Genomic DNA, 20,234 nt, shown 5'->3' on the forward strand with positions numbered 1-20,234 from the left:
GATCACACGGTAATTCTATGTTTAGTTTTTCATTCATCTTAAAAAGTAATCTTCATGGCTGAAGTGTAATGCACTAATTCTTATACCGAGGATGATTCAGGGTTGATTATTCCTTTTGGAATAATTTTTCCAACAAAACTGGGTGAGAACACAATGGTGCATCCTTAACTTTATGCTTTTTCATTTTTGTAGCTTAATCATGAAGAGGGTCTCTTTTGCAAAAGTATTTGAGATCTTAATTAGTTTTTCTAAGGGCTTTGCCCAGTCCTGCGAGTCTCTCTGGTGCTCCGGCCCTTCCTAATCCTGTTGATCTTCTCTCCTTCACTTGTAAACTGGCCCGGCTCTGCCACGTCGCCAGCGTCTGTGGTTTTGCCTGTGATTCGCGCAGTTCTCCGGCATCCCCTTCACTGACATCACATAACCTCCCCTTTTTCAAGATGTGCAGGTTCACCTTGCAGTCTGTTTGTGTTAGGTTGTGTCTGACAATCAGGGAGAGATGGAGTAACAGCAGATGCTGAAGAGATGACGGAGGGACAGGTGTTGGTGTACAATGGCAGGAGGGGCACTGAGGACTAGTTTAATAAGTGGCCAGTTCATTAGTAAATATTTTCGTGTTATGATAGATATTTTTTCTTTTATCCCTTGACCTTGTAACTGCAGGGACATGGAAAATGAATACTCAAAAAGTGAGGAAACTGATTGATAAGGATGAAGTAGTTTCTCCAAAGCCCAAAGAGGAGAGATGATTCATTTAAAGGCTTTCACGGACAAGCAACAGAATATGCAATTAAAAGTAACTGAAACAATGAAGACTTTTTTTTAATCTCACCTATAATAAGAAGTCCAGAGGCAGGTGGCTCCAGGACTGGTTAACTCAGCCACTGAAAGATGTCAGGGCTCTTGTTCAACTACTCTGTAATTCTCTCAGCCATTTCCTCATGGTCACAAGATGACTGCAGCAACTCCAAACATCATATCTTCACATGACAATGTCCAAGGGCAGGAAGTAAGGGCATTTCCTTTTCTGACTCTCTTTTTTCATAAGGGATAAAAATCTGTTTCAGAGGCTCCTCAGATTTTGCCTTTGGTCCCACTGGCTAAAATTGGGTTACATGTCGGTGCCTTAGCTTCAAGGGAGGCTGGGAGCATGAGTATCCAGCACTTCCCCTGGATGGTGGAAGGCTGACTCTGCCATGCTGGCCCTTGGGTAGGGAGCCAGTAGGATCAGCCACAGAGATAATCCAGGGTCTCCTTCAGGCACATCAGAGACAGCTTACCAGTGCAGAGTAAGGATGGAAGAGGCTGGGCCCACATCCCACACTCTGCTGCAGGAAGTTGGCCAAGCCCTCTCCCCCTCTAACATATGTGTCTTCCACCTGCCCACAGGTCAGAGGGCACCCAGCTCCCAACCTCCCCACGAGCCAGCCCAGAGCCAGAAGCCAAGAGTGGTGAACCTGAGGATTGTGGGACCGGAGGCCCAGACCCCCCTCTACACGGAGCCTGGCAGTCAGATAGAGGCTCCGGGAGCAGAGCCCTGGATGAAGGTTGGTCCCTGCACACTCAGGCTTGCTGCCAGGCTCACAGTCCATCCGGCTGAGCCCCAGCCCTGCTCCCAGGGTCCTATCTGCACTGATGCTACCGTCCAGTCTCCAAACAGAACTCCACTCCCCCTACCTATGGAGGCTGGGCTTCCTGAGCCCACAGGGGCCCTTTTCCCCAGGCCAGAGAGCACAAAGACCTAGCGGGGGAGGGGGTTCCAGGGAGGCAGCGTCCCACTCAGCGCGGGGAAAACATGTCTCCCATCAGCTCCATGCAAAGACGAGTGGGCGTCCAGCGAGCTGGAGTGGAATAAGCTCCCTGTCATCAGAGGGTGTGAGCAGGGGCTGGGTGGTCACCCCGCAAGAGAACCACACAGAGGCCCATCACCTTAAACTCCTTAGCCTGGTGCTGGTGGAGTCACCAGCAGAGGAGAGAAGAGCTGGCTGGGCCGGTGCCCCAGGGCTCTCCCAGCTGGTGGGCTGGGGCCGAGGGGCTGCTGGGAGCCATCACTCTCACCCAGCGTCAGAGCCCCTCGCCTGCCCCTGCCTCGGGCACCAGGATGATGTTAATGACTATGACAGTAATGACACCACACACGCATGCACACATACACACACACACATACATGTATACACATATGCACACACATATACATGTACACACGCACATATACATGCACGCACATATACATTTACTTATGCATATACACGTGCACACATGCATGCACACACAGGTACAGCATCAGGAAATTCCCAGAACGAAAAACAAATTGTCAATATTGGAAACACAATCAAAAGTCCTGGAACAGTTACCCGGACCCTGGTTATTTTGGGTCTGGGGCACTTTCTATTGAGACAAAACAGAAGCGCCCTGAGCCCACCCGGCTGGGAATGGTCAGGCTAGAGAGATGGGTGTCCAAAATCAGCACACTTCAGTTGGTGTTCCCAAATCAGCCAGGAGGCCGTGATCGCCCAGGAGCCTTTTAAAATACAGATGCCCAGGCCTACCCCAGATCTGTGTGACCCTCCAGGGTGGGGGGGTACACTGCTGTGTCAGTCAGGACGTGGTCTGCCTGAGAGTGGCAGGCCATTCAGCCGGAACTGGCCCAAGTTAAAGGGAGTTATTGGTTCACTTAATTAATTAAAAAGTCCACATAGGCTTCAGGCCCGCTGAGATGTCGGCGGAACCCCACCTCTCGCTGCCTGGCCTTCTTCCTCTGCGTGGACTCATTTTGCAGAAGGCGCTCCCCTCATCTGACAAGACGGCCCCCAGTAGCTCCGGACGCACCCCCTCAACTCCCAGCTGGACGACTGGAGGCCTTTCTCTTCGCGGGAAGCCTGAGTCAGACATCGCCCGACTCTCCTTGGCCCACGCTGGGTCCCCAGCCCTGCCTGACCAGTCACGTGCCAGCCAGCGCGCTCTGACGGGCCAGGCGGGACTCGTGGCCCCCAAGCCAGTGTGGAGTGAAGTGGAGATGGGAGGGCTCCTCCAGGAGAGCCGGGCCGCCTCCTGGGGTCGGGGCCTGACGCTGGCAGCTGTGACGGCCCCGGGTGTCTGACACTCAGTCGGGGTGGAGTGCACCGACAGGACACAGCCATGCTGGGGTCACAGGTGGTCACACGTGTGACACTCCTTGCTTCACACCCCAGGTGCTGGACACGCAGTTCCCTGAGAGTTGAAAATCCGTTCAGCTTGGTGCCCATGCCCTGCAGAGCCCAGCCCCTGACGGAGAGCCTTGGCCTCCCTGGCTGGCATTGCCATGTCCTAAAATGGAAATAAGACACACCTCTGAGGGCACACACAGGCCCTGGCTTGTTGTGTCATCTTAGAAGCAGAGAAGAGAAAGGGCTTCTCTCTCCCAGTGTCCCCATGTGAAATGCCAGGGAGGGGTTCTGATTGGCCAGCTCCGCTCCTGGGCCAGGCACGTGGGAAGGGCCTGCACAGGCCTTGGTGGCCTCACCTCACAGAGGATGGGGGGACAGCTGTCTGGAGGAGGGGGAGATGGATGGGGGATCAGCCGTCTGGAGGAGAGGGAGATGCACAGGGGACAGCTGTCTGGAGGAGGGGGAGATGGACGGGGGACAGCCGTCTGGAGGAGGGGGAGATGCACGGGGGACAGCTGTCTGGAGGAAGGGGAGATGGATGGGGGGACAGCTGTCTGGAGGAGGGGGAGATGGATGGGGGGAGAGCCGTCTGGAGGAGGGGGAGATGGACGGGGGACAGCTGTCTGGAGGAGGAGGTGATGGTGCCAGGGCCTCTCCCCCTGCCCGCCCTGCCCACACTTGCGCCTGGGGAGGGCTGCCTGCTTCTCCTCCCTTTGTCCCATGTCCCCACATCCTGTGCTTCTCCAGCTGTGGATGAGCAGCTGTTCCGCTCGGTGGAGGGCCAGGCCGCCTCTGACGAGGAGGAGGAGGATGAGGAGAAGTGGCGGGAGGAGCAGAGGCCGCCAGCCGAGGTGGAGACACTGCTGGCTCACCTCTCCAGCTGCGGGAGTGGGTACGTGTGCCGGGGGGCGGTGTCCGAGACTTGCCCGCCGGGGGCTGCGGGCTCTCACACGTCGTGCTGGGAGCCCGGAGCGCAGGAGGGCCCCTTCATACAGGGACAGAGCTTGAACTTGGAAGGCTGACCGGCCTGATTCAAGTCCAGGCTCAGTCACCTCCCAGCCCTCCGAGGCTCTGTCCCTCATCCCTTGGAGGGAGGCGCCAGGACGGCCCCAGCGTGTGAGGATGGAACAAGCGTGTCAGTGAAGGCACGCTTCCTGGGGCCTGAGTTCCCATCGGTTTTCTCTCACTCCCTCGGCCGCTGTCCCAAGACGTGCTCCCAGCACGTTTGTGAGGATTTGCAATCAAGAATCTAAAATGCCTGACGGTGTCTGATCACAGCAGGTACCCCGCTGTGACCTACTGTGGGGGGCACCGACCTTTAGTATTATGTTGTAAGGGCTGTAGAGTTTCCAGGGTTATGTTATCACCAATCCTTAAAGTCAACAACGAGCATTTATTAAGCACCTAGTATCTGCCAGGCAAACTTAGGGGCACTGGGAAAACAGCAATAGACAAGACAGTGGCCCTCCTCTCCTGGAGCCTCTATTCTAGCGATAAATGTGAGGAAAAGAGATGAAGCAGAGGGACGGGCAGAGGGAAGTGCTAGGAAGGCCTCTCTGAGAAGGTGCTGTTTGAGCAGAGACCTGAAGGAAATGAGGGAATAAGCAATGCAGGTGTTGGAGGAAGAGCAATCCAGGAAGAGGGAATAGCAAGTGCAAAGGCCCTGAGGCACGCTGGAGGGGCAGCAAGGAGGGCACTCTGGGTGGAACAGAGTGAGTAGAGGTTGGGGGGAGGGAGGTTGAAGAGGTCACAGGGCAGATCAGGTGAGACCTCTGGCTTTTCCTCTGAGTGAGATAGGGAGCCATGGGCGGGTGCTGAGCCTAGGGGCCCGGTGGCATGGCTTAGCTTTCAGGAAGAGACAGACTCAGTGACAACACCTACTCTCTGAGGCTGGAGCAGAATCTGGAAAGCAGCTCTCACAGTGCTGGCACTCTCCTTTGCTGCAGGTGTGATGACCAGATGGCCAAGAAACTCAAGACTTACTTCAGCCACTTTGGCTCTGCCAACCATGCCCACACCCTGGGGGAGCTGGAGGCCCACATCGCCATGCTGGTGGAGCAGCTGGGGACCCAGGGCTGCAGCGGGAAGACCCTGGGGTCACCTGGGGAGGAGGTCAGCTGAGCCCCAGAGGTCAAAGGGCCGGACCAATTCTAGAGTCTCTGACAGCTGGAAGGACCCTGAGGGATCTTAGCCAAGTCCTGTGCCCCATTCACAGAGGAGTAAACCAAGCCTCAGAGAGGAGATGTGATTTCCTTTGATTTAGATTTAATGGAGAGTATTTTGGTTGCAAGTTAAAGGATGCATCTCAAACTAGCTTGAGTGCAAAACAGGAATTTATTAGAACGTGGAGCTAGGAAGAACAGCTTCAGAAGAACAGCTGAGGAGATGAGCTTCAGGCACAGCTGGATCCAGGGACTTGGACTAGATTGTCTCCACCTGTCTGCCCTGTGTGTCTCTGGGTGATGGCCTCACTTTCCGCTACCTCAGCGGGACTTAGCTCATGTGGTAGGGGAAGGGCAGGCAGGATCACAGACAGCTCTAGGTTCCCATCAGCCCATTAAGAAACCCCAGGGGGACAACAAAAGCCTCACTCCCAGTACATTAAATCTCAGGGAAGAACTCCAGTTGGCCCAGGCTCAGTCTTGGGCCTGTCCCTGGGCGTCCCAGGTAGGCAGGCAGGGGTCAGTGATTGGCAGCTCCATCAAAGTCAGATGAAGTGGAGAAAGGACACTTCCCCCGAGGAAAGGCCGGGGTGGGGGCGCCTGGCAGGCAACACGAACAGCAAGGTGTCTCCATTTCAGTAAGACCACTTAGCATTTTGTGCTCATCTCTCTCCTCCACTCTACTGCACAGTAATCAAAGGCGGAATGCTACTGGGAGTTATCATTTCACTAAGCCCCAGCCTACTGCACTTTTGCAAACTGGCTTTGATATAAGATAGCTTTATATTTATATACCTGAAATACTAAGCGCATACTTGTTTTTACACATCTGGGGTCTGGTGCAGCTCCAAAGGGCGTAGGCACCACCCCTTTCCCAAGTAATTTCGTGGAAATAGGAGGCAAGGGAGTTTGGTTCCTGAGACTTGCAGGCTGTGTTCCCAAGCCCCCTTCCAGGCCCACCTGCAGTGGGCGTGGGCACTGCGCCTTCTCTCTCCTGCCCGAAGCCCAGAGTGGACCCTGAGTGCCCCAGGGCACCATGCCTTCAGCTGCTTCTCCTTCCCTCCATGGGTGCCAAGAGTGGGGGCTGCTTCACTCCTTGCATCCATGCTTTAGAAGGCAGGTGGCCATGTACATTTGGTGGCTGCCTGGCATCTACCCCCTGGTATTGTGGCAGGATCGACAATCTTGATGCCCCGTGGCCAGGTGTGGGCAGTGACTCAGGCTGGGCCAGTTGGGCCCCTCTCCTGCACTCTCCATCTTGGGGGAGGTGGGGGTGGCTGGAGAGTATTTTCTCAGCTGTGGCCCCTGGACAAGAGGCTCGAGACATTTCTGCTGTCTCAACCCCTGGTGCTGCCCCATTTCTGAGGTTCACCAGCTGCCAGTCCTTTCTGGGATCGACCCACTAGCCTGCCAGTAAATTCCTTTTCTGTTTAACCTAGCCAGATCAGTTTCTATTGCTTGGAACCAAAAAAAATTATTAAAAAGAAAAGAAAGCAGATGGATAGAGAAGGGAGAAAGGAGTCCCTTGACTAGAAAATAAAACATGCATGTTCTTATATCAGCCCGACTTTCTGTGTGGCCTTAGGCCGGGTGTTCAGCCTCTCTAGGCCTTGGTAGAATCACTGGGGAGACAGGGTGGCTGTACCTGCCCAGTCACCTGGCAGGCTGAAGGGGCCAGATGAGATGACCTCCGTGAAAGGGTCAAGGCAGCTCACGGGCTCTACCTAGGGATGGTGCCAAGAGTACGGGGCAGAGGGCAGCAGGGCGGGCGCTGAGCCCCTGTTGGTCCCTGCAGGCAGAGCTGCAGCGGAAGGTGGATGAGAATGAGCACTTGAGGCTGGAGCTGCAGATGCTGGAGACGGAGCGGGTACGGCTCTCCTTGCTGGAGGAGAAGCTGGTGGACGTGCTGCAGCTTCTGCAGAGGCTCCGAGACCTGGTATGCTCACGGGAGCTGGCACACCTGGGGCAGGGGAGGGACCTCTTAGGAGGGAGCCCCTGGCCTGTGTCAGGCACCAGCTGTGAGCTATCCTTACAGTGAGCAGGTGTCATCTCCACTTTCCAGATGCACAAATGGAGGCTCAGGGAAGCTCATCCAAAGGAGGGGAAGGCTGTCTGACTCATTTTATGAAGCTAATATAACTTTGATCTCAAAACCAGAGGAGGATAAATGTGTAAGCTAACGTCACATTTAAACATGAGTGCAAAATTATTAAATAAGATATTAGCAAACAAAATCCAGCAGTGTTTAAAGAAACACAACATGACCAAGTTGGATTTATCCCAGGAATTCAAAGATGATTCAACATCAAAAAATCTATTAACATAATACAACACATTGCAGATTAAAGGAGAAAACCATATATTCATCTCAATAGATGTAGAAAAGTCAATAACAGTCTCCTTTTATTATAAAACCCCTCAGCAAATTAAGAACAGTAAGGACCTTCCTTTCCCAGACAAGGAGCCTCAGCCGACTGCCTCTCACAAACCTCAGTTATTGTGAAATGTTAGAAGGAATCCTTCTAAAATCAGAATCAAGACAGGCATCCTGTCATCACTGCTTGTATGCCAACTAGAGGCTTTAGCCAATGCAGTAAGACAAGAAAAAGAAAGAAAGGGTGTAAGGGTTAGAAAGGAAGAAACGAAGCTATCAGTAATTATATATCATATTTGTGTACACAGAATACCCAAGGGAATCCAGAGGCAAATTATTGTAATTCCTTGGCAAGGCTGCTGATAAAATATTAGAACACAGAAATCAAATGTGTTCCTAAATAGCATCAACAAACCATTAAAAATTTTTTTTTCTAAGAGATGGTTAACTTGGCTGGGATTGCACAGCCACTGTGAGGTGGAAGTAGGATTTGAACCCAGGTCTTCAGGGTTTGAAGTGGGCTCTTGCCTGCACATCAGGCTGCCTAGGTCACATAGCTGCTGAGTCCCAGACCAATGTGACACAGCCTGAGGGAGTGACCCAGTGGCAGCCCAGCACTGGCAGACAGTGAAGGCAGTGGTTCCCAGCACAGCTCGGAGCCATGCAGCCTGGGTGCAAATGCTGCTTTTTCTACCTGCCAGCTGGATTGCTTTGGGCAAATTTCTCCTTCTTTCTCAGCTTTGCTTTTCTCGTAGGTTAGAATGAGCGAAATAAAATAGGTTGTCGCAAGGATTAAATGAGCTAATAATGCATAAAAATGCTCTCACTTTCTCCCGAGTGCCTCCTTGGGCACATGGACGGTAATCCGTAAATACGGGGTCTTTGATAGGATGGATCCTGCACACTGCTCCATCCACCCACCAAGAGTCTGAGAAGCCCATTGAGCAGTGCGGCCAGCCTAGGTGCAGGGGAAGGGATGATTGGGGGGGTGCCTGTCTGCCCCCAGAGAGCCACACAGAAGCCCGTAGGGGCCACCAAGTCCCACCTGCTGAATGAGGACACCGTCCGGTCCAGCCCTGTCTCCATTTCTTTTTAAGAACATATCGAAAAGAGCCCTGGGGAAGATTTTGCTGGGCACACTGGATGCTTGCAGGGACCTCGCACATGGTAAGAGAGCTTCCCTATCTTTCGGGGCCTGGACAGTGGCTGGAGGGAATCCTGATCCAGCACCTTCTGTCCTAAGTGTCTTGTCTGCAAAATGCCACCATCGTTCCTGCCCTGACCATTTGCAAAGGGTCTAGTCAGGAACAGGCTTCGGAAAGTTAAAAGTTCTCTTTGACAACAGCAGGGGAGCAGACACCCCAGGGAGAAGCACCAAACAGAGCCAGTGTGGTCAAACCCCCGAGGGAGCTGCCGGCAATTCAGACTTGCCCACAGTCACTGGGTTTACCATGGGCCAGGCAGCGGGGAGATGCCTCAAGAGTTTTTAACCCCCTAAGTCCTTACAACAGCCCAACGAGGAAGTGCTGTTATTATACCCGCTCCACAGATGGAGAGACTGAGACACGGAGGAGTCAAGTGCCGGCCACACCTGAGGCCTTGGATCTCTCCCTTAAGCACTAAGCTACGTGGTCTCCTTGGTTTAGACAGTTCAGAGCAGCAGAATTTCATCAATGCCAGTTTATGCCCAGTTAAATCAAGACGAGCCAGGCCGAGTGCCTGCCTGAAAAGGCCTCACAGGCTGATGGGGCGACTGACTGGTGATAAATTTTTGCTCGCTGGCCTCACCAGGCATCGCTGGGCAGGGCTCAGGTACGTCCACTGCCCAGAATGGCCCCTGGCATCAAGGAGAAATTATGCGCTAGAAGGCCCCTTCTCCAGGGTACTCAGTGGGAGAGGGACAAGAGGGGCAGATAGCTGGACAGGGCTGGGGAAGGCCCCAGGGAGGAGGGTGAGTGGCTCTGTGGGCCAGAGTGACCAAACTGACCCGACCTCCCTGCCCACTCTTTCCTTCCAGAGGGGATATCTGGCCCCTCGGCCATCCTGGATGCCCTGCACCAAGCTTTGGCTGGCTGTGAGCTCTTGCGTAGAGAGCCCTCGGCACCAGCCTCTGCAGCTCCCGTGCTCACCAGCTCCCTCCTCATCTCCTGCTGAGGTCACTGGCCCAGCCTGGGGGCAGCCTCGTCAGCCTGGCCACTGTCAGACCAGCCTCCAGGATCAGCCTGACCACCATCACATCCTTGGAACCCTGGAGGCCCTGGCTCCTTTTGAGGCCTTTTGAGCCCTCACACGGCAGAGCCTGGCAGCCATCTCGTCCTTGGGCTTCTCCCAGATTCCCTTGCAGCCCCTGCATTCCTGCTGCCAGAGACCACATTCAAGCCCTATGGTTGCTGGATCAGCCTGCACCTGCTGTTGCCTCCCCTGCCCTTGGAGCAGAGGTGCCCACTTTTCCGCCCAGCCCAGAATCCCTTCCCTAGGCTCCCGGGATCTCTTCTCTTCCCAGCACTGTCCCCTTCCTCCCACTAGTGTGCCTGCTGCAGAGACTCTGTGCAACCTTCAGGCCACACTGTTCCATGGGGAAACTACCCATGTGTCCAGAAATGTTGAAGACCAGGCAGGACTGAGGGAAGTGTAAGGGGTGAGTGATCACAGCAGGCTTCCTGGTGGAGGCTGGCCTTGAACCAGTTCTAGAAGAGAGGTAGGATGTAGACGGGCAGAGAGAGGAAAGAAGGGCATTGAACATGAGGTAACAGCAAGCACAAAAGTGTGGTGCCAGGAAGAACCCCATTAATATGGTACCCAGAGCCCCTCTTCTCAAGCACGTAGTAGCTACTGGGCCTCATGGAGTCACAGGAAGGAGCAAGGCAAGCTGCCTGGTCTCACCTACCTTAAAGTCTCATGGAGAAAAAGATACTTTGTCAAATAGTGCATTATGGGTGAAATCAGTGCTAAATCGAGGTAAAATAGAGTGTTCTGATCCCAAGAGGGATCTGTCTGTGCTGAGGAGGATGGATGCACTAGAGAGGGGAACGGTGGGGGGTCGGGGGACAGGGCCTGGAGGGGGCAAGGGCAGGTCATGGGGGGCCTCAACGGCAGATGAGGATCTGGGACTTGGTCTCACGGGCAATGGGGAGCCGTGGGAGGATTCTGAGCTGCCTCACGGAGAGTGGGCTGGAAGGGAGTGGAAAAGAGGCAGCTGCAGGGCTGTAGGAGCAAAGGGTCACTAGGGGACTGGAGCCAGAGCCATGGGAACACAGAAGGGGGACCATGGGGGAGGGAGGATCAAGGGTGCCCAGAGGGAGCCCTGGAGCAGCAGGCACTCCAGGGCAGGGGCAACAGGGAGGGCTCAGGGACAATGCCTGACCTCATGTCTGGCTTCAGACGCTCAGCAGCCTGGATGGGTGCCAGAGGCATTAGGGAGCCACTGCAGGCTCCTAAGCAGGCAATGCAGGCCCAATGCCCAGTTTCCAGATGGTTCCTCTGGAAATGGAATCAAAGGGACCAAGGCCAGTGTGGAGGGACCACCCCATCCCTGGTCCTGTCAGATGGGCCAGGTCTGTTTGAGAAGGTCCCTAGGACCCCTCAGGGGCCAGTGAGTCAGGCTGGGCATTGAGGAGGCTGGTCTGAGCAGAGGGGGCTCCCCTAGCTTGCTCGTCTCAGCCCAGCCTGAGCCTACTGGGTCCTACTCACTCTGCTACTGATGACTGCATGACCCAGGTGAGCCCCTCGTGTGCTCCCTGCCCAGTAGGAGGAGCTGGCTGTTCTGTATGCTGACCATGGTGGTGGTCCCAGGAGTCTAAGCATGTGTTAAAATCATAGAACTGGAAGCTACTCTCAAAAAAGTCAGCTTTACTGTATGTTAATAAAAAATAAAAGGGGCCAGAAGAGACATTCCTGAAATACCCTCAGCTCTGGCTACCTGGAATCTGCAGACAGCAGGCAGAGGGGGTTCTTGTAGATTACAACTACACTAAGCCTCATCCTCAGAAGTATCTTAATAAAAAGCTTCTCTTACCACTGGCCGATAATCCCAAATTCATCATCGCACTTGTATGCCCCTCATTCCATTGAAGGCAAGTTTATGAGGTGGACTAGGATGTAGAGGTGCCCAGAGAGGCCAGGTGAGCTACCCAGCAACACACAGCAAATTAGCATCCAAACCTGGAGTGAGGCCTGTTTTCTGAGCCCACGTCTCATGTTCTTTCTACCACTGCCAGCTGTCTCTGGCTAGGAAACTCCAGGCTTGATAAGGGCTTGGGGTCTGGATTAGTTATGGTACAGGCCAAACTGCCTTGATAAAAGGGTCCCAAAATACTGAGTCAAACAGAATAGAACTTTATTTCTCTCCTGTAACAGTCCAGAGGTGAGTGGCCCTGGTTGGCAGAGCAGCTCCGCTCCATGTGGTCACCCAGAGACGCAGGTTCCTTCCACTTTGTTGCTCTGCCATTCCCTAGAGGGATGTCCTCCTTTGCATGGTGGAAGCCAATCCACCAGCATTGCATCTGCCTTCCAGCTCACAGGAAGGAGGAGAGAGGAAGGGAAGGGTCAGACACTCTGCTCACATCTCTCCTACTCTCATCCCATTGGCCATACCTAGCTGCAAGGGAGGCTGGGAAATGTAGTCTATAGCTGGGCAACCGTGTGTCCAGCTAATGCTAATATGATTAAAAGAGAAAAGGCTTCCAGTTTCCAGTCCAGCATGTAAGGAGCTCGGAAGTCATCACTTTGTCCTAACAGCAAGTAGAAAGCTGAACTGAAAAATCAACAGTTCTTAGATCCATCAGAGAAGTGAGGTCACAGGGCAAACAGTTGCCCTCAAAATTGGAGAGACAGACAGGTGAATACAGAGAATCAGAAAAGATATATGCACTTCCATGTTCACTGCAGCATTATTCACAATAGGCAAGACAGGAATACAAGCTAAGTGTCCATCGGTGGATGAATGGATAAAGAAGATGTGGTATATATATTTATATATATAAATATATATTGGGTGTATATATATATATACACACACACATACACACACACACAAAAGAATATTATTCAGCCATGAAAAAGAAGGAAATCCTGCCATTTGTGACAAGGATGGACCTTGAGGGCATTATGCTAAGGCAAATAAGTCAGGAAGAGAAAGATAAACACCATATGATCTCACTTATATGTGGAATCTAAAAAAAAAACAGCCAAGCCCACAGATACAAAGAACACGGGGTGGGGGGGATGGGTAAAGGGGTCAAAAGGTACAAATTTTCAGTGATAAAATAAATAAGTCATGGGGATGTAAGGTACAGCATAGTGACTATAGTTAATAACATTGTATTGTATATTTGAAAGTTGTGGGCCGGCCCCGTGGCTTAGTGGTTAAGTGCGTGCGCTCCACTACTGGCGGCCCAGGTTCGGATCCCGGTCGCGCACTGACGCACTGCTTCTCCGGGCATGCTGAGGCGGTGTCCCGCATACAGCAACTAGAAGGATGTGCAACTATGACATACAATTATCTACTGGGGCTTTGGGGAAAGAAAAGGAGGAGGATTGGCAATAGATGTTAGCTCAGAGCTGGTCTTCCTCAGCAAAAAGAGGAGGATTAGCACGGATGTTAGCTCAGGGCTGATCTTCCTCACAAAAAAAAAAAAAGAAAAAGAAAGTTGTTAAGAAAGTAAATCTTAAAAGTTCTCATCACAGGAAAAAAATTCTGTAACTATGTGTGGTGACAGATGTTAACAAGATTTTTTTTTTTTTTGTGAGGAAGATCAACCCTGAGCTAACATCCATGCCAATCCTCCTCTTTTTTTGCTGAGGAAGACTGGCTCTGAGCTAACATCTGTTGCCAATCCTCCTCCTTTTTTTTTCTTCCTTCCCCTGAAGCCCCAATAGATAGTTGTATGTCATAGCTGCACATCCTTCTAGTTGCTGTATGTGGGACGCCACCTCAGCATGGCCGGAGAAGCGGTGCATCGGTGCACGCCGGGGATCTGAACTGGGGCCGCCGGCAGCGGAGTGCACACACTTAACTGCTTAGCCACAGGGCCAGCCCCTTAACTAGATTTATTATGGTGATCATTTCACAATATATACAAATATCGAATTATTATGTCATACACCTGAAGCTAATATAATGTTATATGTCAATTATATGTCAAAAAAAAAGAAAAGAACCTTCAAAAAAAAATACAGAGAATCACAGTTTATCCAAGCAGAAACCTACCTCTGCAGGAACCAGTCCTACAATAGGAAACTCTGCACTGTAATTAACAAACTGCTGGAGGCTCACTGTGGACAAGTGTGCCAGTTACAAACTCTAGGGGGCTCAGTCACAGGGGGCCCCACACCTGTGTGAGTTTTCTTTGACAGTTCTCCGAAGCTCTACCAGGTCCCCACAGTGAATATCAGAGAAAAATCCCCTTATGCTTCTGCTGGGGGGAGGGGAAGTAACCATTATGAAGTATGCCAGAGCATTCTGTTCTTCTTAACAAGGCCTGCCCTTAAGAGAAAGCAGACTCCAGAGCAAGGAAAACTGTCAGAGATAAAGAGGGGCACAACATAGTGATAAACTAGCCAATTCTCCAAGAAGACATAACAATCCTTAATGAGGATGTGCCTAACAGCAGAGCATCAAAATATATGAGGCAAAAACCAATAGAACTGCAAGGAGAAGTAGATGAACCCACTATTATATTTGGAGACTTCAACACCCCTCCAAGAGAAATGGACAGGTCCAGCAGGCAGAAAATCCGTGAGGACACAGTTGAACTCAACAGCACCATCAATCAACTGGATCGAATTGACATCTATGGACGACTTCATCCAGCAACAGCAGAATACACATTTTCTCAAGCTCACATGGAACAGTCACCAAGATAGACCACATTCTGTGTCATAATACACCTTAACAAATTTCAAAGAATAGAAATCACACAATGTACGCTCTCAGACCACAATGGAATTAAAATAGAAATCAATAACAGACATACAGCTAGAAAATTCCAAAATATGTGGAGATTAAACAACACACTTCTAAACGACACATGGGTCAAAGACGAAATCTCAAGAGAAACTTAAAAATACTTTCAACTAAATGAAAATGAAAATACAATCTATCAAAACTTGTGGGATGCAGTGGTTAGAGGGAAGTTTATAGCATTGAACATACATATCACAAAAGAAGAAAGATCTAAAATCAATAATCTAAGCTTTAACCTTAGGAAACTAGAAAAAGAAGAGCAAATTAATTTCAAAGTAAGTAGAAGAAAAGAAATAACAGAAATTAGAGCAAAAATCAATAAAATTGAAAGAAGGAAAACAATAGAGAAAATCAATGAAACTGAACTCTGGTTCTTTGAAAAGATCAATAAAATCAATAAGCCTCCAGCCAGGCCAATTAAGAAAAAGAGAGAGAAGACACAAATTACTAATATCAGAAATGAAAGAGGAGATCACTATAGATCCCATGCACATTAAAAGGATAATAAAGGAATACTATGAACAACTCTAAGCCCACAGATTTGATAACCTAGATGAAATGGACCAATTCCTTGAGATGCAATCTGCCAAAACTCACACAAGAAGGAATCTGAATATGCTTATATCTATTAAAGAAATTTAATTAATCATTAATAACCTTACAAAACAGAAATCACCAGGCCCAGAAGGGTTCACTGGTAAATTCTACCAAACATTTAAGGAAGAAATTATTCCAATTCTCTACAATCTCCTCCAGAAGATAGAAGCAGAGAGAATACTTCCTAACTCATTCTGTGAGGCCAGCATTACCCTAATACCAAAACCATATAAAGATATCACAAGAAAAGAAAACTACAGAGCAACATTTGTCATGAAAACAGATACAAAAATCCTCAACTTAATATTAGCAAATCGAATCCAACAATGTACAAAAAGAATTACACACCACGACCAAGTAGGATTTATTCCCGGTATGCAAAGCTGGTTCAACATTCAAAAAAATCACCCAGTGTAATCCATCACACCAACAGGCTAAAGAAGAAAAATCACATGATCATATCAATAGATGCAGAAAAAGCATCTGACAAAATCCAACACCTGTTTATGATTTAAAAAAAACTGTCAGCAAACTAGGACTAGAGGGGAACTTCTCCAACTTGATAAAGAACATCCACAGAAAACCTACTGCGAACATCAAACTCAATGGTAAGAAAGTAGAAGCTTTCCCACTAAGATCAGGAACAAGACAAGGATGTCCCCTCTCACTGCTCCTTTTCAACATCTTACCAGAATTCCTAGCTAATACAAAAGACAAAAGAAGGAAATAAAAGGTGCTATGGACTGAATATTTGTATCCCCCCGAAAGTTCATGTCGAATCCCTAATCCCCAACGTGATGGTGTTTGTAGATGAGGCCTTTGGGAGGTAATTAGGTCATGAGAGTGCCCTTATGAGAAGAGACATGAGAGAGCTTGCTTCCTCTCTCTCTGTCTCCGCCTTGTAAGAATATAAGAAAGTGGCCATCTGTAACCAGGAAGAGGGCCCTCACCAAGAACCCAACCACGCTGGCACCCTGATCTTGGACTTCCAGCCTCCAGAACTGTGAGAAATAAATGTTTGTCGTTTAAGTCACCCAGTCTGTGGTACCTTGTTACAGCAGCCCAAACTGACTAAGACAAAAGGTACACAGATTGGGAAGGAAGAAATAAAACTGTCTTTGTTTGCAGATGACATGATCATCTATGTAGACATCCAAAAGAATCAACAAAAAAACTGGAACTAATAAACAATTGTAGTAAGATTCCAGGATACAAGGTTAACATACAAAAGCCAATCACTTTCCTATATACCAGCAATGAACAAGTGGAAATTGAAATCAAAAACACATTACCAGGGGCCGGCCCAGTAGCATAGTGGTTAAGTTCACGCACTCCGCATTGGTGGCCCAGGGTTAGCTGGTTCGGATCCTGGGCACGGACCTACTTGCTGCTCATCAAGCCATGCTGTGGTGGTGTCCCACATAGAAGAGCTACAACTCTACAACTATGATACACAACTATGTCCCCGGGGCTTTGGGGAGAAAAAAGACAAAGAGGAAGATTGGCAACAGATGTTAGCACAGAGCCAATCTTCCTCAAAAAAAAAAAAAAATACCATTTACATTAGTATCCCCCCAATGAAATACTTAGATATAAATCTAACAAAATATGTACAGGATCTATATGAGGAAAATTCTGATAAAAAAAAAAACTCTGATCAAAGAAATCAAAGAACTAAATAAATGGAGGCATATTCCATGTTCATGGAGAGGAAGACTCAATATTATCAAGATGTCAGTTTTTCCCAACTTGATCTCTGTGTTCAACGCAATCTCAATCAAAATCACAGCAAGTTACTTTGTGGATATTGACAAACTGATTCTAAAGTTTCTCTGGAGAGGCAAAAGACCTAGAATAGCCAACACAATATTGAAAGAGAAGAACGAAGTTGAAGGACTGACAGTCTGACTTCAAGAATTACTGTAAAACTACAGTAACCAAGACAGCATGGTATTGGCAAAAAAATAGACAAACAGATCAATGGAACAGAACAGAAAGTCCAGAAATAGATCCACATAACTATAGTCAACTGATCTCTGACAAAGGAGCAAAGGCAACACAACACAAAGAGAGTCTTTTCAATACATGGTGCTAGAACAACTGGACATCCACATGCAAAAAAAAAGAAAAAGTGACTCTAGACACAGACCTTACACCCCTCACAAAAATTAACTCAAAGTGGATCATAGACCTAAATGTAAAATGCAAAACTATAAAACTCCTAGAATATACACAGGAGAAAATCTAGATGACCCTGAGTATAGCTATGACTCTTTTTTAGATACACCACAAAAGGCATGATCCATCAAATAAATGATTGATAAGCTGGACTTCATTAAAGTTAAAAATCCCTGCTCTGAGAAGGACACTGCCAAGAGACTGAGAAGACAAGCCACAGACTGGGAGAAAATATTTGCAAAAGACATATCTGATAAAGGATTATTATTATTTTGTGTGTGTGTGTGAGGAGGACTAGCCCTGAGCTAACATCTGATGCCAATCCTCCCCCTTTTTCTTGAGGAAGACTGGCCCTGGGCTAACATCTGTGCCCATCTTCCTCTACTTTATATGGGACGCTGCCACAGCATGGCCTAATAAGTGGTGTGTCAGTGCGTGCCCAGGATCCGAACCTGCGAACCCTGGGCTGCCGCAGCGGAGCGCGTGCACTTAACCACTTGTGCCAACGGGCCGGCACCAAGGATTATTATCCAAAATAAACAAAGAACTCTTAAAGCCAATAATAAGAAAACTAACAATCTAATTTTTTTTAAGTGGGCAAAGGCCCTAAGCAGATACCTCACCAAAGAAGATAAGAGATGGCCAATATGCACAGGAAAAGATGCTCAACATCAGACGTTGTTTGGGAGCTGCAAATTAAAGCAACAGTGAGATACCACTACACACCTGGTAGAATGGCCAAAAGCAGGAACACCAAATGCCGGGGAGGATGTGGAGCAAGAGGCGCTCTCACTCACCGCCGGTGGGAGTGCCACGAGGGGTGCAGCCACTTGGGAAGACAGTGGGGCGGTTTTTTAAAAATAAACGTATTCTCATCATACAATCCAGCAAGCACACTCCTTGGTATTCGCCCAAATGAGTTGAAAACTTATGTCCACACAAAAACTTGCACATGGATGTTTACAGCAGCTTTATTCACAATTGCCAAAACTTGGAAGCAACCAAGACGTCCTTCAGTAGGTAAATGGAGAAACAAACTGTGGTCCATCCAGACAGTAGAATATTATTCAGCACTGAAAAGAAATGAGCTGTCCAGCCACGAAAAAACATGGAGGAACCTTAAATGCATGTCACTAAGTGAAAGAAGTCAATCTGAAAAGGCTACAAACTGTATGGTTCCAACTATATGACATTCTGGAAAAGGCAAAACCGGAGACAGTGAAAAGTTCTGTAGTTGCCAGGGGTTAGAGGGGAGGTGGGATGAATAGGCAGAGCACAGAGGAATTTAGGGCAGTGAGACTATTCTGTATGATCTAGAATGCCAGATATATGTCACTATAAATTTGTCCAAACCCATAGAATGTACAACCCCTAGAGTGAAACCTCGTGTAAACTGCAGACTCTGCGTGATGACGAGGTGTCAGCGTAGCTTCATCAGTTGTAACAAATGCACCTCGCTGGTGGGGGATGTTCATAGTGGGGGAGGCTGGGGGAGGGACAGGGAGTATAGGCGAACTCTGTACTTGCCACTCGATTTTGCTTTGAACCTAAAACTGCTCTAAAAATTAAAGTCTATTTAAAAAAGAAGATGGAGAGAATAGATACGGGAGGTCTCTCTGTCTTTGCTCAGTCAGCCTTGGTGTCAGGCACTTCCTGGACCCTCAGCCTCGCTGAATTGTGGCCTAGATGGCCTCCCCTTGTACCCAAGGGGGAGAGGCTGGGACTTCCTCAACTTCAAGACCTGGAACTTGGGTGTGACCTAAGCATCTGCCTGATGTTCTGCCCTGGCCCAAGGTTGCCCTGCTGCTCCCTGCCTGGTGGAGCCTGGCCCGAGCTTCCACTGGGAGCCTGCGGCCCCACACCACCTCAGTGTGAGACGCCCTGAGAGGACCATGGACTTCCTGGAGAAAGGCCGGAGTCAGGGAGCAAAGGCAGCATCAACATCTGTGACCAACAGAAACCACCTCCACCTTCGAGTGATGAGGACAGTGACAAGGGCCCTGCCCTTGGCCACACAGCTCAATAGCAGACCCAGGATTCAGGCCCAGCCTGTCCAACCCAAGCCCATACTCATAACCACTTGACCAGCCTGTCGCTGTGATAAGCAGGCAGGGCCTTTACTGAGCACCAAGGCCTGAGATCACTGAGAGGAAAGGAGGTCAGAAGGCATGATTTCACAGAAAGATGGGGTGCATCTTTGCTGAGCTGAAGTCTGGGGTCATGTCTCCAGGGAGAGAAATGGTGGAGCCCAGGGAACTGCCGTCATGGGAAACTTGGGGTTTCTTCCAGTCAGAAATGGAATAAATGCACAATTCCTGAAAACTTCACCAAAAACAGAGCCTCCCCTGATATTTGGACCAACCCAAGTATCAGTAACGACCCCAATCCAGAAGTTTCCTGTTAGTTGAGGCTCCTGGGAGCTACCATTAACCAATTAATCCCTTGGTAGATGCCTCTCAGTACAATTTTAGAATTTTCTTGATAGAGGCCTTGCAACTATTTGAATTTGAAAACTTCCTGTTAAAATGTCTACAAAGTCTTTGATATTCTTCCTTCAAGATGTAAAACGGGGGCCGGCCCCGTGGTGTAGCAGTTAAGTGTGCACTCCGCTGCTGGCGGCCCGGGTTCAGATCCTGGGCACGCACTGATGCACCGCTTGTCAGGCCATGCTGTGACAGTGTCCCATATAAAGTGTAAGAAGATAGGCACAGATGTTAGCCCAGGGCCAGTCTTCATCAGCAAAAAAAAAAAGAGGAGGATTGGCATGGATGTTAGCTCAGGGCTGATCTTCCTCACCAAAAAATAAATAAATAAAA

At 49.4% G+C, this 20,234-nt stretch overlaps 1 protein-coding gene across 1 annotated transcript in view; it reads left to right on the plus strand.

Annotated features, from left to right (window-relative positions):
- EFCC1 (EF-hand and coiled-coil domain containing 1) overlaps nucleotides 1–10,936 on the plus strand; it is a 38,967-nt gene extending 28,031 nt beyond the window's left edge. The window contains exons 3-8 of the mRNA XM_087431591.1: nucleotides 1,387–1,544; nucleotides 3,891–4,035; nucleotides 5,090–5,255; nucleotides 7,101–7,241; nucleotides 8,777–8,846; nucleotides 9,697–10,936. Coding sequence (XP_087287717.1) covers nucleotides 1,387–1,544; nucleotides 3,891–4,035; nucleotides 5,090–5,255; nucleotides 7,101–7,241; nucleotides 8,777–8,846; nucleotides 9,697–9,833 — 817 coding nt within the window. The 3' untranslated portion in view covers nucleotides 9,834–10,936. The remainder of the gene's footprint in view (nucleotides 1–1,386; nucleotides 1,545–3,890; nucleotides 4,036–5,089; nucleotides 5,256–7,100; nucleotides 7,242–8,776; nucleotides 8,847–9,696) is intronic.
- Nucleotides 10,937–20,234: the final 9,298 nt, after the last annotated feature.

This window comes from Ceratotherium simum, chromosome 5 (genome assembly GCF_057802395.1).
Source record: "Ceratotherium simum simum isolate JZ-2026a chromosome 5, ASM5780239v1, whole genome shotgun sequence".
Taxonomy (NCBI): domain Eukaryota; kingdom Metazoa; phylum Chordata; class Mammalia; order Perissodactyla; family Rhinocerotidae; genus Ceratotherium; species Ceratotherium simum.